General features: G+C 38.2%; 1 protein-coding gene across 1 annotated transcript in view; it reads right to left on the bottom strand.

Moving 5' to 3' along the window:
- The window catches only part of LOC121331076 (hemicentin-1-like), an 86,027-nt gene that overhangs the window by 42,146 nt on the left and 25,763 nt on the right, over positions 1–18,118 (bottom strand). Inside the window, 15 exon segments of the mRNA XM_041278232.1 lie at positions 101–228; positions 882–1,065; positions 1,504–1,663; positions 3,001–3,113; positions 3,942–4,086; positions 4,172–4,299; positions 5,688–5,783; positions 6,026–6,220; positions 6,371–6,529; positions 6,791–6,904; positions 7,343–7,470; positions 7,785–7,926; positions 12,025–12,300; positions 16,798–16,919; positions 17,189–17,333. Coding sequence (XP_041134166.1) covers positions 101–228; positions 882–1,065; positions 1,504–1,663; positions 3,001–3,113; positions 3,942–4,086; positions 4,172–4,299; positions 5,688–5,783; positions 6,026–6,220; positions 6,371–6,529; positions 6,791–6,904; positions 7,343–7,470; positions 7,785–7,926; positions 12,025–12,300; positions 16,798–16,919; positions 17,189–17,333 — 2,235 coding nt within the window.

Raw genomic sequence — 18,118 nt, 5'->3', positions numbered from 1 at the left:
AGGAAAAGCTTGATCTGAATAGAATTAAAAAAAGAAACAATGAAAAGTTTTTGTGGGCTAGAAGTTCAGAGAATAACGAGAAAAAAACAACAACCCTTACCATTTACATTGAGTTTCACTGCCTGAGTAATGTTGCCAGCTATGTTTGTAGCAACACACAAGTACATCCCGCTGTCTGACACTCTTGTCTCAATAATCTTCATCGACCCAGAAGGGAGCAGGGTGTGTCTGCAAGTAAAAATATACACATAATGTAGATACTCTACTTAATTTAGACATTTAGAATGAAGGGCATTTAAAAGGACTGTATTTATTAACTGGTTAGCAATTAAAGCTTTACTGTTCGTTTCTACTGTCAGTTGAAAACCAAGGTATCTTTCACTTTAAATTAGATTCACAGTTCTTACAACTGCAACCATATGTTCAATAGCAGATGCAGTCTGTTCTGACTAAATGCAGAAGGAAACAGCAACGCATTGCAGTACTATTTATGTCTTGAGAGTGTGTTTATTTGTTCTATGTTGTCTAGTCTCAAATAGTTATTTTTTCAATGGCAATTTTTGCTATTTTACTTTTTGTCGCAATCAATTAAGTCAATGCAAATGATCAATCCAATGACAAAAGACCTTCCAATGCCAAGCTAACCACTATGACAGCAGGCTGTTCATCCTATTGGCAATTCAAATACATTTTGGAAAGCTACATCAGGTCTGATTCCAGACTGACCTCCATTCAAACATATGGACTTGATTTGGTAAATAATTAAAAAATCTGTACTTAGAAATTCGGGTGAGTAAATAAGAGTTGCCAAATGAACATTCATCACAAAAAACGATTTCAGCAGTTTTTTCAGTGTGCTGTCTATTATGTTGAGTACTTGCCTAGGCGAGAAAGGGGAGATGAATTGCAGGTCCTTGGCCCAGGTGATTATGGGTGGAGGGATGCTCTGGACCTCACAGGGCAGAGTGATGTCCTCCCCTGCTGTGACCGAGATCTCCACCATGCTGACTCCTGACCCTCCTCCCCCCTGACCTTCCCTGCCAGGACCAGAGACCCTCGGCTTCACTACAATACAAGAAACAAAGAGTGGGTGCACTGTTGCAATTGTTCAAGGAAATACACATTGTGAAACAAATAGGCACTAGATTTAAAACATAAGGTCTTTTTCAAGAACAGTCTTTTGAAGAATGAAATGCAGTTAAAGCTTCAGGTACAGGTTCCTGATTCAAGGTAATTTTTAGCTAAATGAAAAAGATATGCCAATAGTGTGTCTGTCCAATGTAACCCCCCCCCACACACACACACACACACACCACCCCCCACTCACACCCCCACCACCACCACCACCCAAAACATTAGAACATGTATTTTGCAGATATTGCTTAAACTGAACCAGAAATAGCTGTGGGTGTGCAAAGTAACTGAAGTCGAGTGTGTATACAGATTTCAAGAATGACCATAAGCAGGTCTAAAGCTCTTGGTATGTAAAAAATATTCACTTACCATAAACAGTCAGCTGTACTTTTCTGGATGTGTAGCCCGCGGCATTGCTAGCTGTGCACAAAAATTCATCTGTTTCTTCCCCAGTGGGTGAGGCAATGTGAAGACTACCATCAGGGACCAGTGAGAATGAACTGCCACTGAGGTCTATTAGCTGACCTTTCTAGAGAACAAAACACATAATGGTAGAGTATGGTACATGGATTAATCTGATGACTACTTTGATAAATGTCTGCTGGTAACCAGGGGTCCCTATGCAGATTAAACAATGACAGGTGAGCATTGTAGTCATTGCTGAGGTATTTATTTGCTTTCATTTAGATTATTTTAACTTTGGCTGCCATTTTATCCAGAAGTCTCTTTGCCACAAAATAAAATACATAGCACTCCCATTCAAGATGTTTCTTCACCCAATAAGACGTTACAAATAGGTTTCAGATATAAAGATATACAAATCTGAACTCTCACAAGCAGCTTGGCTATTCCTTATTAAATAGGTTAAATATGTTATCTGGATACCCACTTGATCAAGAATGATTGCTTGTTACATGTTTTACATAAATAAAGGAATGGCAGATAAAAAGGAAGGTTGGAATTCTGCTGGTAGAACAGCCAAATCAGTGTTCAAAGATAAATAGATCCGTAGCTATCCGCCAGCTGTTGCTGAATTTAAAGCCTAAAATTTAATTTGTCTCAGATGTCCCGTTCAGTTTAATAGTGTAAATTCGTAAAAGTAACAGATACAAAGGTTTAGCAAAGAATAAAAAAGAAACAAGTCTTTCTGGGTCTAACAGATTTATTGCACCAGAGTTTTTATTGGACTTTTATTGTATGAAGGATTAATGCCTATTAAAGGACCTATTAGGTAATGTAGCGATTTTCCATTCACATCACTGGACAGGATGACACTAAAATTATTCCCTGGTCTGTCTGACCCGGCAACTCGGGCACTGCTCCCAACAATTAGAGAGATGTCAGTCCCTGAAACTCTTTGATATCCCAGAGCTGTTTCTAACAGTAATACCTTTGCCCACAGCAATGACTGGGTGTGCTCTGTAATCTTGTGTCGCTTCTCAAGTCACTCCTATATTATTACGACCTTGAAATCAGTTTCATGAAAGGCTTTGTGGTAGAAAATTCAGACTTGAGCTTGGTTTCTTTCACATTTTCTTTTTTTTTTTAGTGGCAGGGTGCTCAGACTATGAGTAAGAGCTCTGGTATGTGAATGGTGCTCAACAGCATTGCTTGTTAAGCAGTATATATTCGCAATTCAACCTATAATTTAGTTCAGTAGGCCAGATGAGTCCACCATTATAGCTAGGTGTGGAGTGACAGGATACAACTGATGTAATCAAAATATGGTGTAATAAAAGTCTTAGATTTGTGGCAGATCTGAATACTGCTATGCGCCAGTATATTAGGCTTTATTCTTATACCAGGAAGTTTACTACTGCAGTTATCACGTGACTGTATATGTGTTGTATTTTCAGTAGCTTTTACCTTGGACCAGGTAATGTCAGGTTTGGGCACTCCACTTGCTCTGCAGGGTAATGTTATTGGGACCCCTTCGATGGTGCTGAATACTTGGGGTCCATGCTGTATTGTTGGAAGAACTAAAACATGAAAAAGAGAATGTTTGTATGCTGCTGCCCAATATACAGCACATGAGAAATCTAAGAATATACTAATAGAATTTACAAAAATCTTCCCATTTGTTTGAGACAGAAGAAGTGTTCTTTGGTCAAGAATCTGCTAAATTTGACTTTTATTAGGAAATGGCGGTTTTGTTTGAAAACTCACCCCTGGTTCATTTCAAAACACGTTCAGCATGTTCTCTTAAACAGCTGAGACAGCACTTGGCTCCTCCTCTCAAGGAATTCTCATTCCACTTCACCCCCCTGCCTTCCATCTGACTCTCCCACTATCTCTGTTTTACTAATAATCATACAGTAATCTGCAAAAGCCATTATTGCTGGAGAACTTGGGAGTTTTTTTAAAGAACAGAGTTTTAACTGTGCTTCAACTTTATACATACTGCATGTTTGAGAATGTTCAATGTCCTTATTCTTTACTTGTTTATGTCTGAATTTAAATCCAAGCTGACTTGCAACAGTCACTTAACTTGTGCCAGAATAAATCACTCTTGACCTGTGCATCCTTTGAGCTCCAGTGTATTATTCTTTAGCTCTTTGTTGAGCATGAAATATCAACTTGGGCCAATACGGCACAGAAAAACTTGAATAGAAATCAGATTAGATTCTGAGTAGGAATGAGGAACATTGACTCATGTACAGTATATGAGACAGCTAAATATACCTGCGGCAATGCAATTTATAACTACAGCAACTGTTCATATAAGTATTAAGGACAAGGAAAACTCCTTTAGCTGGTTGAAGGTGAATGAAATACCTGACATACACCTGAAAAAACAAAATTCGTACCAAAGATCTTAACGCTGGTGGTCCGGTTATTGGTTCCTGCCACGTTGCGGGCCACGCAGGTGTACTCCCCCCCATCCTGCATCCGGACACGTTCAATGTGCAGACTCCCGTCTCGGCGGATTGTCAGGTAGGGGCTGGGGCTCAGCTGGAGAGAGAGAGGAGACCCAAACATGGTTGGGTGGAGAATCGTTTAAGAATATCAAATAACCCTTAATATCCTCTCTCCTTACCACCCCATCGTTCCTAAGCCAACGTCTCTCTGGCAGTGGCTTTCCAGACAACAGCACACAGGGCAGGGTGACCTGCTGTCCCTCAATGACGTTCACCACCGCTGGGCTGATTCCAATTACAGGGGTCACTGTGAACACACCACATAGACTGGACTTTATACCTTCCATTCAGCTAATCTGTAAAAAGGTTCACTCCACATTACTTTAGTACTCCTTGTTCTGTCCATCTAACGTGAATGGTTTTCCAAGAACAACAGAGATAAATTCAAGACCACATTGGAACTCTAAACACTGAAGTCCATGTAGTTTATAGCTTTAACTTGAGTTTAACTTTTAGCTACTTTAGATCTGGATGTGGACTTGGACATGGACTTGAAAGCCCTTGACTTTGTAAGCAAGGTCAGTAGCAGACATATGGAAATTAGAAAAGTACACATTTTAGAGAACAAATAGCATGCACAACATGTTCCTCTGTCCTCTGTGACTGTCAGCAGCTTAACTTGATAGCAGATTTATTGGAATAGGCGTGTGTGGGAAGGGGGGGGGGGGGGGGGGGGTCAATGGAAGGTCATTGCCTTTACTTCAATTTAAATAGCGCCTCCACCCCCCATAGCCTGGTGTCTCCCTAGTTGCTTGTTGAAATACGGTGGGATAACATGTCCCCTCACTCCTAAGCACTCTTTCTCAATCTCCCTGCCTGTGGATTACTCCCTCACGGTTTGTTTTCCAGCACTGTGTTTTATGACACTGCCTGGCGCTCCATCTGGTTTCCACATCCTTCACAATGACAAGTTCCGATTAGGAACAGCCACTCACCTGGGGGTGGCTGCTTGCCAAATGTATCTTTGTGTAGGGTTCTTTGAAATGTCCCTGATCAGTTGTATGTTTAGAGTTAGTACAGTATAGACTTTGTATTATATATATATATATATATATATCATATATACTTATATATATATATTATATATATATATATATATATCATATATATATATATATATATATATATATATATATATATATATATATATATATATATATATATATATATATATATATATATATATATATATAATATATATATATATATATATATATATATATATATATATATAATATATATATATATATATCACATACCACTAATGCAATATTATAAATTAAATATATGATATTGAACTTAAATTGGTTCAGACAAAGAAATAACAATCTGAAACCTAAGCACATCTGCTGGGGAAGATCTTTCACTTCTGGCTGTGCCTTTGATTTTTACGTCAATTTCTCTCATTTCTACCATATACAGTATACAACTTAGACTGCAGCCCATGTTACTAAGAAGCTTTTCTTGTGAGTAACCAAATAGCTGGAAGGGCAGATTTAGCTACATTGATAGAGCCAATGCTTTCAGTGTGTCAAATAGAGCGGAAAAGATTTAAGTGTTATCAGACAGGTGAAACACTGTATAACTGATAAGCTGCTGTGATTTCTAGTTCATGTGGCCAGGAAGGATTCTTACCGAGTCCAGTGACTGTAACTGTAGCCTGTTTTTGGATCCTCCCAAACTGGTTCTCAGCTTCGCAGACGTAAGTAGTCTCATCATCTACCCAAAGGTCTATGAGAAATTAAAGCATAAACCTCAGTGTTATGTGAGAGCAACTGAACAACTGATAAAATAGAACATTGCTGTAAGAATCCGCAGCTGGAGTCGGTAGAGCCTTGACTTGGCTCAGTGGTGGACTAGACAGGTCCCTGTCATCATGAGAAGACACATGCTGGTATCTTGTTATATAGTTGGCTTATTGTTTCTCCAGGTAAAACAATAAAGCAACATAACAACTTTCAGTGAAGACATACTGTTAATAACTAGGCTCCCTGTCCTCTTCTGGCTGATTGAACTGACAGCCAAGGGCCTAGAGAAGAGGGAAGCATTGTCCAGCCGTCTCCACTTGATCCTGGGTTGAGGGTATCCCTGGGCCTGGCACTGCAGGCTTATGTTGGAGCCAATGTCAGCAGAGATGTCTATTGGTTCCTGTGTAAATTCTGGTGCAGCTGAGAAGGTGAAGGTAAATCCATTAATGCTTGTCTATTTATCTAGCAGATACATTTCAAAAGGCAGTCTCTGTTGAAAGCCATTTGTAAAGTAGACCACTTGTCTGTCATTGTAATTATGACACATGTAACGTTAACTCCTGAACTTACAGCCAACATCTAAGGTGACTTGTCCTCTAGCGCTCCCGGCATCATTGATGGCCACACAGGTATAGTCCCCCGCATCCACATCCTGTGTTTCCTTGATCCTCAAGATTCCATGCAGGCCATTGATGCTCACAAAGGCAGAGGGCCTCAGCTGTAGGTCTCCTACGAAACAAAAACTTGCTGTTTAATCTTAAACACACCAATACAGTAGAATGATTGAAAATATATGTTTTTACTCAAGCTGGACAGCTTATGTAAGTATAAACTGATTTAAATGGAATATGCATAGACCTAACAGTTTCTCCTAAAGTAATTTATAGGTGATTCTTCTTAAGCAAACTAATCCTTTGAGTACAAAACATAATATAATACTCATGAACAAAAGTGATAATCCCCCAGCTGAGTTGAATGAAACATTCTTACCTTTATACCATTGTACTTCAGGATCTGGGAGCCCAGTGGCTTTGCACTCCATGACAGTGGTGTCCCCCAGTCCAATCAAAATTTCCTTCTGGACTACAGTAACCTTTGGGGCCTCTGACATTGAATTAAAAAAAAACAGGGAATTTAAATGAATGCTGTCCTTACACCACAGGGTCGACTGCTCATTTGCATTTTTTTTTAATCATCTTTAGTTTAAGGAAGAGCAGGTCATGTTTATGTTGTCATTTTTTGCCAGATATTGTTTTAAGTGTACTAGACAAAAATAAGACGTACGTAAAATAATTTTTAAGGTGGTGGTGGTGGGGGGCGTTCCTCCATTCTGTCATGAGACTGCCTCAAAGACAAACAACTTTAGTTAAAATTGTGTCTTGAGGGGTTTACCATCTAGACACAGTAGTTCACAGATATATTTAAGCATTCATATAATGAATCATCCCAATTAGAACCCTGACTGAATGCACATCACTGGAGCACAGAGGCAGTACAATCTTGAGTGGAATTCTAAGGCACATTTGCCTCTTCCATACCCACCAATGTAAGTGAGAATGGAAGTCTGTCTGTCTGTGCCGGCAGGATTGCTAGCCAGGCAGCTGTAGACCCCTGAATGTCTCTGAACCGTGTTACTGATGATCAGGGTGCCATCTGGGATCAGCCGGTGCCTTTAAAAAAAAACAGGAAATTTAATTCAATACTTTTGCAGCAAAAGTATTTATATTATAACACTTAGATTAAGTATCCCATACTAAGTGGGTTTCTACTTGATACTCATTCACAAGTGGTTATCCCAGGATCACACAGCAATTTAACCTGTCGAAATTGTAGAAAGTAATAAGACTTGTGGCAGATGGTAAAATAGTTCAAGTTATGCCTGAGCTCTGGTGGAAGTGCAGCAGAATAATTACACAGTGGGACCTGATTAAGTAAGTACTGTAAAGAAATCAGCAAACGCTGCACTTTTGGCATTGAGAATTACCTGATGGAGCCCATGATAAACATATCGTTGTGTGTCCAGACGATCTGCGGTGTTGGGTAGCCTCTTGCAGAGCAGCGGATCTGAACTTCTTGCCCAGTAATGAAAGTCTGATTCCTGGGCTCCACGCTAACTTGTGGGGGTTCTGCAGAGAAACACCAAGAAGGCATGTTGAATTTCAGTCAGGCTCAAACCAGTTCTATACAATACAATTTAATTTGTGCAATAATGCACCCAGCCTTTGAATGTGCCTCCCAGTCTCTGCATTGTTCTGCAATGGCAGCAGTTGCTAAAAACCACCACTGGAAAACAACACCAGTTTGCAAGAAGTTCATGATGTGTCAAACTTTAAGATGTGTGCAATGTTGACAAGCAATGGATGTGTTATATATGCTCAAATCCTAGAAATCTTCAACACAAACAGTGCATCTTAAGTTTTGTATTGTTGGTTAGTTAGGCTATTTTCTGGGCCATTCAGTGTAGATTCTAAGTTGTACAAGCAGGGATGTAATGGAGAAACCAACTTGTTTCACAATATGAAAACATGGTATTGAGGTACTGACTTGTGATAACCTAAAACATTAGACCTACTCCACATCAACCACTTAAGCTACTTGTCCAGTAAATTTGCACAAACGATTGCTAAATAAAGAAAGATAATCTGCTGTAACCTTTCCATTAATGTTCTCTTTTTGGAAACCTCTATTTGCATCTGGTTAACATTTTGCAATTTTTCTAAATATGGCTGTGACTAGTGACTGACACAGAATTTACTTCAAAAGATAAACTCTTCATAAGAGTCCCTGCTCCCTTTAAGGTCTTTATTAGAATTTAATAATGGAAAACATGTTTCAATTAGGACATTACAACTTCTGTTAAATGTAACACTGACATCATGTAATTGTGTGGTGTAATAATAATAATAATAATAATAATAATACTAATAATAATAATAATAATAACAATAATAATAACTGTGACACTGTGTACAAACAGATTAGCAATACATTGGGTTACATAGAAGCTATTTTATAACTGCGTTAATTTTTACCCTGTATTGCTTAAAACAAACATTATTGATTCCTGATAGTGTGAAGATGGGGAATCCAAAGTGATTCTGAATTGATTCAGGATGTGTAACACACCCTGGGTGATTTCATTTTGCTTTGAACCCTGCAAAAACACAGCTCTGTTTCAACTATTCTAAAATATGCATACAGCTTTTGTGATCCTCGAGATCTGATTTATACAAAGGAAATATATGTGTTGTATGTTCCAACTCAGCAGCTGTGGAGTGATTCTATATGGCAAAGCTGTTTAAAGGTCCTTTGTAGAAGTTCTACATTAAAAGGAAACAACAGATGTGCAGTGACCGTAGGTGATATAAAGAATGCATTTTTTTATTGAGCGTGTTAATGGTACAGATATTCAACACACTTAGGGACCAGTCACAGTTTGATGGTTTTAAAATCATGTTTTAAAATGCAGGACTAGGTATAATGGTTGTGATGTCTCAGTCGAAACCCAGTCTTGATCATACAGTGGAAGCTGATGGACCTCTGAACAGTACTAGACCCCTTCTGCTTAATGCACTGCCAAGAATCCCTTAAGATCCTATTACCACCCACTCAGGGCCTCTGTGTGAAATGTGAAGGTCTTCCACACTGTTTAAAGATTGATAGGTCCCTTCAGGACTCTTCTGTTTCTAATTTAAATGCATGGTCCTTCCCATGTTGTGTGAGTTCTTTATGGATTAGAACTGTGCCTTTGAAAAACCTTGCTTTAATGCATTTTAAAATGATGACTTGTACCAATGTATTGTTGATGCAGAAGAGACTGTGTACTAGTTTTTAAAGAATGCGATCCTTGTAAAGTGCATACTTGTTTAAATGAATGCACATTTACCCAGTAAATATAATTAATTCCAAAGTGCTGTTCCCATTGTCTCTGTTATTTGTAGTTATTGACCTAATCAGGTCTACACAATTTACTTTTTAAAATAAATAGGTAAAAAGGCCTACATTTCACAGTGCATACACAGAGTGTGATGAAATTTCTTCGAAAAGTTGAAAAGCTATGCCACTTGGACCCTGTTAAACTCTGCTAATGATGTGATTGATGTACAGTATCCACCACTTACACCATCCAGGGTTATTGCGGGCAGCCAATTATATCAGACAAATAGCGTTTGCCATTTGCCATTCCCATTGATATCAATAACAAATGCATCGCTTATGTCATGTTACATTCTAATAACGAATGCACTGTTTCACTGTAATAATCGCTCTTGCTAATCCACCAATCAGCTTTTTTCACCTCATTATCTTGCCATTCACATAGATTTCAACACAAAAGGCAGCACCTAACTGTAAAAGCTCGACAGATGGATCAATCAGATGTTTGTACCTCATTACTGAGCGATTACCCTTGTACTGTACCTTGACTGTTTAATATCTGTACGCAGTGTCAGGTTTACAGTTTGAAAAAACAACACTGACTGCAACAGCAAGCAATGGAAGCGATGAGCATCAAAGCACGAAAATTCAGTGTAAATAAAATGTCTCTGTTAGATACTGTATGCTTGCTGAAGCATGCTTGGAACTCTGTCAGTCAGCAAACAATGCAATCTTCCTTCAAAAAAGCTGGGTTTTCTGTAATTGAGGAGGAGAGTGCTGACACCAGAGGGGATGTCAGAGGAAGAATTCTCAGCTGTGTCACCTTAGTGACCAGGATACTGTAACAGACACAGATGACGTAAGCATGCGTGCTGCGCTTGTAACACTGTGGCATGCTATGGAGCAGTATTTGGATAAAGAGCCAAATTGGGATTTATTTGAAAATGCTTTCAATATGCTATCCATACTTGCAAAAAAAGATTGTCCTGATGCCCAGTGTAATGCATGTCTTAATAAAGATTTTTAACCGCAAACACATGTGTTTGTTTTGTTTACTGTACAGGTGATTGGGGGATATTTTGAGTGTCAGGTTACTGTGTGGGAGATTATACCGTCCATCACTTACTACGGGCGAATCGCGTAACACAAATGCCCCTGTTCTAAGTGGTATGGATTGTATTTGATTATGTTAAGTTTGCAGAGCTACTTTGACAGGGCAGGAAAGCCAACGTATTACAATGAAAGTCAGATTCTTCCTTATCTGTGCTTGTTGTCTTGTTTGGAAAATTACTTTGTGTAAGACTGGACAGCCCACCCCGCTGTGTGTCAAGCCCGGCCTCACTGCACTAGAGAATAATGGGAAGCACCCATCCCCTGTTCCTAGCCTCCATCCTTCTTTCTGTGTCAACAGTCCAACATCAAAAGGCAACTTAATGACTAGGAACCGCGTACTGCAGGTGCTAATTAGGTGTCTTCGGGCTATTGTGACAGCTGTTTGCATTGACCAAGGATCTCCCCTGTTAGAGGTGTCGATGTTTGCCAAAAATATTAGCTGGAAGATAAAGGCTTTATGAGGAACCGTAATGGAATTGGCCACCAAACAACCCAAAGAGGCACCCACTTCAGTGTTATAAGTTTTTAAAGTACCCATTATCTAAATGTCTGATGCAGTGAAAAATTCTAGTCTACTGTATTTTGAACAAAAAAACCTCAGTTTAAATCAATTTTATTTGATTGACCATGATTAAAAAGAGACCACTCTGTTAGTTTACTAAATTATCTGTGCTGATTTGTGTGTGTGAAAAGACCACTCACTATACAGGAGTCCCTTGACTGCTTGTTATTGTCTAACTAAGATGATATTGACACATGGAATATCCACCCCAAGGCCCTGTTGTGAACTTTTTGTACACATCCAATACATTTTTTAGATTAGTTTTTTGCTGAGGCATCAGCACAAACATGTCAGTTTAACTATGAAAACTTCCAGGATTCATTTTCTTCCACTTTAAGTCTAAACCGCTTGAACTTATTTTTAATAGCTGTTAAAAAGAATCAATAGCTGTTTTATGCAGGGCTTTCAAAATTTTCAAAGGTTTAACTGCAGTTTATTTATTTTGAACAGTCTGGTAAAACCAAGCCTCCCATAAGACATGTATTGTTTGACAAAAGACATGAAAGAGGAAACACCAGGCTCATATTTCTGTATTGCCTTGTCTGTAACTTCTACATGCTAGTCGGCATTATAGCTGGCACTAGAAGATAGAGTAGGTAGAGCATGTGACAAAGATGACAACACCTTGTACCTTGATTGACCAAGACTAGGCAGACTTCAAGACCCCTCTCACCTTGAACTGTGAGGTATACACCAGCGACTGTTGCCCCCCCTTCATTGGCAGCGATGCAGCTGTACTCTCCAGCATCTGAGGGCTTGACGTGGCGGATCTCCAGGGACAGGCTGCCCATGATGCGGACCCGCAATGGTTCACTCACCCCGGCATCTGCACCGTTCCGTTTCCAGGTCAGGTTGTATCGCACCGTGCTGGAGGTGAGGCAGGTCAGCACTGCTCTGCTACCAGGAGTCACTGTCACATTGTTGGGCACCTTAATAGTAGGGGCAGGCTCTGAAAGAGAAATCAAAAGTTTTTCATCCATGTCCTTTCTAAACCATGACCATTCATCCTAATTTGGGTTTGGAAATAGCTCTTTACCTGCACAGTTATTACAATTACAAACCAGCATCTGTTTAAGTACTGTTTCTGAAAATATAAAGAATTGAAACATAAAACATGAAAAGACCCTGACCTCTGTTTTACTAAGACATGTCAAAGCCCCCCAGTCTGGGAGTATAGTTTTCATAAACTATGTGTCTCTCCTTGGTCTGCAATATAGTACTGATTTGCTGCCCTCCGAATTATTTATATAAACTGAAATGGAGAACAAATCAAAAGTATGTTTGTTTAAATACTACCGGGACACTGTTGTGTCAAGTTCTGTTACCGCAAAACACTAAATATTTGGCAGCATTATAATTGACTGCAAGCCAAAGATCGGAACAGAATGTAATATATTTCAGTTATCTACTTTTACATTTTAGTTTTAGTTTTTGGGGGGTTTTTGCCTTTAAAGAAGAAGACATTTTTCACAAAGTCAAACTGCAGACAGAACTTGTGCTCTTGGTCCTTCACAATCTCTGTGCTTTTTCCTTTCACAATGACCAACCAGAAGCTCTCAAGCCAGTGCAGGGCCTTTGTTAGTAAAAATGAACATGACAAAATTAACCAAGGTTACTGACATATTTGTAAGCTACGTTGTAGAAAAATAAAAAATTAAAAGATTAAAAACATATAGACACCTCAGCTGTATCTAAATCTCCATAATATCCCCACTGCTTAAAGGAGGTAATTATAGCTATGGTTCACATTTTTATGACAAGAGCTACAAAGACATTTAAAACAATAAACATGTCCTGGAACTGCTGACTCATGGGCTCTTTCTTTTTTTGTTGGGAGGAAATCAAACCAGTCTCATTTCTCATCTTAAGAATCTTAATATTGCCCTCAGGCGTTTTTCATATTGTTACCGAGCAAAACTGACTTTTCTGACCATCATACTAAAAAATGAATGTATGTTTTGTTAATGAATTGATACATATAAAGCATCAACTTATTATTTTGATTTTCTGGCATCGCGTAAATAACAGCTTGGAATTTCCCTGGAGAAAAATTATAGCATTCCCAGGAAGTAACTGCTGCCTAAGAAAACTCTGAACATCATTTGAGCTGAGATTGGAGATGATTAGTCATGAAAGTCAGAAAGTGTTTTTTTTTTTTTTTTGGTTGGTTAAGTTCAATACCTTTAAATGTAGCCTGCCTTCGTTACTGAGCAAACTTCATAGCTACATACTGTACATAACCAGACTAAAGATTGTGCTCCACGAGACAGGTTTTTTTTTTTCTGCTTCCACATCAGCAAAAAATACTGATTTTCAAAAATGTAATCCTTTACTATAAAAGAATCTCAGTATGTTCTTGATTGAAATACTGGAGACAGCATATTAATATAGCTCTTTGTTCAAAGCAGCCCAGCTGTCTGCATTCAAACAGTGGCTGGAGTTTTAGCTCAATCAATCCCGACTTCAACAGCTGTGCTACAGTCAAAGATTAATCCAGTCGCTATAACTTGCCAAACTGCTGTTGAAAGCTGAGGCCACTTCTCAAGCTCATAAGTATTGTTATGAAGATTTGATTTGAGTATACAGTGCCTGCACCTCTCAGACTTTACACCTACAGAATGGGCAAGTCAATACTTAAATGGCACATAATGCCATGAGCCATGGATTGGGATCTCTAAAGATCTATGTCACTATTTAAGGTAGGTTAGACACCAGAAATTACACTATTTGGTGAAGAATGTCCTAAATAATAAACTTAAGACACCTTGTCTAAACTACAGATGCGTTACAAAGATATTATCATTTATTGTAGTGCATTGAGCGTTCAATCACTGTATACAAATATATTATATATTATTATAGTATATTGATATATATATATATATATATATATATATATATATATATATATATATAACATGGACAAAAGTAGAAATATAATTAAACATAAGAACACCACATATCCACTAAAAACTAATATCTACTGTAAAAATAGCAATGTTGTTTATGGAATAGCCTGTGAAAAATGTGATGAAATAAAATATGTTGGAGAGACTGGAACAACTTTATATAAAATAATTCAGAACCACCTTTCATTAATTAGAAATAAAAAAATGAATGAGCCAATAGTACAGCACTTCACCAGTCAAGGACATGACATAAATGATGTAAGGTTTGTAGTATTAGAACAGCTAAAATTAGATAATGCCACATATAGAAGAATAAAAGAAAGTAAATGGATAAATAGACTGAACACAATTATGCCAGCGGGACTCAACAGAAAAGAATGAACTAATTAATTCCAATAAATATATAAAAGTTAAAAATAATTAAATAAACAAAATTAATTCAAAAGTTGTGCATGCTGATGCGCTGGGGAGACCATATCAAGGCTGATCCTCAGAGCCAGCATTGCATGATAATATAAATATAAGTTTATATAAAATAATGTTAATTAGAATTAATATAGATTTAAAGATATAAGTAAAAGTGATGTCACATATAGAACACCATTACATCATGTAAGAATAAATCATGGATTTGAATATAAACAATAACAAGTAGTTGTCATGCCATCAAACACCTATAAATACCTCCAATGTTTTGATTCAAACACAGGCTCCCTTAAGAAAGATATGTACAACATATCGAAACATTGGGCAGCTGGCTCTTTGAGCTAAATATATATATATATATATATATATATATATATATATATATATATATATATATATATATATATATATATAGTGTGTGTGTGTTTTCATTTTGCTATATCTTAAAATGCTGTCTTTTTGTGTTACAGTCAGTTCACAATGCTTAGATGCTGGTTAATATTTTAAACTGGCTATGGAGCTACATTTCATTTCATTTAGCATAATGCATGTGTGGGTTTTAAATGGGGCTTGCTACATTTCACCACAGGCATTTGCTGGTATGTTTCAATTGTGCTGCAGTGGGTACAGCATGGGACCACATTGCTACCACTGGCTCCTTTCCATCAGTAACAGAGCTCAATACTGATCCTGTTCCAAAGAAAACCAAGCTGTATCCGCATTATCAGATGTACATCGTTTACATTCATTTACCTGATGTTAATCAGTTATTTTCTTCTAAAAAGACCAACAGAAATGGTACAGTATGCACTGTCATTTCAATCTCAATTTCTTCAACACAACATACATGTTCCATTAAAACTTATTGCAGTGTTTATTAGCAGGGCTCAATGGGGTTTAATTATCTCAAAACTATATTCTAATCTGTTTGCAGATGGTGTGTCTGTAAAAGAAGGCCATTTGTGCTAAGTGTGATTTATAGGATATTTTGAGGAAAGTGAAATTACATTTTGAATGCTATTTGGCATGTTTTTTTTTTTTTTTTTTTTTTTTTTGGTATCAGGGGATGGCGTATTAATGCCTTGCTGATAAGTACTGTGCCAGATTCCAATCTAACTTTAAGGGGGAGAAAGTCATGGTAACAGAATCCTTCTGTCTGGTGCGGGTCAGTGATTTAAAACACCACTTAAAAAACAATCAGTTCGCTGAGCGTTGTAAATTCAAGCACTGGAAAGGGAGAACAAACCGGTTACTCTGTGATGAAGTAGGGTAGGCTTAAAAGTTTTCACTGAAACTAAAACAATACAACAAACTAACATAAAACAGTGTTACAAAAGCATACACAGCAGAGTAAAATCCACATAGCAGTTTGGAACGATGTATTAACAGTAGTTATCATATAGTCCCATAAACAAAATCCAGTTTTAGAAATGGTCAAATCTGCGGGATGTCTTCTCCTGATTTTCTCCCAATTTGTAATGCCCAATTGCTTTTTCCCTCAGTGCAGCAATGCCCTACATGGCTCAGGAGACCCGAAGGTTCTCGTTACACCCAGGAAATCAAGCGTGGCTGTCAGCAAGCTACCAACTTCTGAAGTACAAAGGCCAGCCCTGCCAGTGTTCACCTTCGAGCTTACTGGGCAGCTGGCCAGCAGGCTGCACTGTAGCGCGATGAGGAGAAACAGTCCTCCCTAACCTAAGTGAGCACCAGAACCAACGTGACGCTCCCTTCGGAGTCCCCAGCCAAGACCAGCCTACTTTGCATAGCCAGGGTGTGAACCTGTGCTATATGACTCAACCTGTGCACCACACAGCTTAGCTTCTACCAGGTAAGCCCCTCAGGGACCCCACAAATGCTTATTTTTTAGCCATGCATGTGAAAAACTCATTAATTAAGGAAATAAAATTCATAGTAAGATACTGTATATAAATTTTGTTACAGTGACATTTCTCATTGTCACTATTGTCAGACTAGCAGTAGATATGTATGTTGCTGATGATAGTTTCATTAATGGTGGTGTTCTGTTTATGCAGCCTTTAGGACAGGATGATAAAGATAATAATGACATATTGCTATATTAACCCTTGATGACGGTTAATGACTGCCCTTACCTGAGACATCCAGATAGGTCTGGGCACGGCCAGTGCCCACACTGTTGATGGCGATACATTCATAGTATCCTTCATCTTCCACAGTGACCCGAGCAATCTCCCAGGAGACATCTGCAGACTCCCTGCAATGAACAAATTTGATCATCAATAATCTAGCAGAAAATAACAGCTGTGCTAAGATTAGATATTGTGTCATGGTGTTGTCTTACAATGATTGCAAGCCTTGATATAAATGAAACCTTAATTGTACAATTACACAGATCATTAAAAATAGAACAGTAATTCTAAGTTTCATCATACTGCAAAGTTCACTTTCCCTTTTGGTCAGTTCAGTAATCTTTGCTGTCTAGTAGGAGACAGGGAGGAGAACTAGACTGCTCTCCAGTCCTACCTGAAGAACTGATCCATTCCAAGTTTAGTCCCGCCTCTGCTGAAGCGTAATGTGAAGGGTATCAGACTTTCCACTGAGCAGGAGAGAGTTCCACTCTCTAAGTAGTAACCAGGAGTCCGTGCAGGCATAGTCACCTTCGGTGCCTCTGTGAGTCAAAATAAAAACACTGCCGATATGACATAGGAACACTGAATATCACAATGGAAGAAGCACCTTTTCACAATTGGGAACACAAACAGGTTATTAAACTTAAGGTGCACGTCCCTATCACGCATTTCAGGTGCATGTACCCAACTACCTTTTTTGTAATCAGGCAAGCAAATAAAACTAAGTTTGTCAGTTGTAACAAACTAAACATAGCATGCTAACTGTGAATGATCCTGTGGTTTGTAAGAAGGACAGTAGTAATAATAGTCGGCAGGATAGTTTCAATTGCAACAATTTGAGTGTGTCCAGAAAGACTACAAGTTAGGTTTTTCTCAGTTGTAATTAACACAATGTATCAAACCCTTACCCCCCTAGAGCAGTGATTCCCAACCCTGGTCCTGGGACCTCCTGTGTCTTCTGGATTTCATTCTAACTGAGCTCTCAATTATTTAACTAGACCCTTAAATGAACTACCAATGTGCTGAATTAGACCTTTTTAATTGTTCTCAGCTCCTAAAAAGTTGCAGATTTTAATTATGTAAAAATGTTAACTAACTTTAAATCTGCAACTGTTTAAGAGCTGAAAAATTATTAGTTCAATTAAGGGTTAAGTTAAGTAATTGAGACCTCAGTTAGAATGAAAACCAGAAGACACAGGGGGTTGCCAGGACCAGGGTTGGAAACCACTGCCCTAGAGGATTGTAAAACTAGGTATTAAGTTAGTCCAGAGATTGCTGTACTAACTTGTAACTCATTTGAATAGAACCCTTTGATGAGCATTTT

This window comes from Polyodon spathula, chromosome 18, assembly GCF_017654505.1.
Source record: "Polyodon spathula isolate WHYD16114869_AA chromosome 18, ASM1765450v1, whole genome shotgun sequence".
Taxonomy (NCBI): Eukaryota; Metazoa; Chordata; class Actinopteri; order Acipenseriformes; family Polyodontidae; genus Polyodon; species Polyodon spathula.
This window is presented reverse-complemented; position numbering and strand designations above follow the sequence as displayed.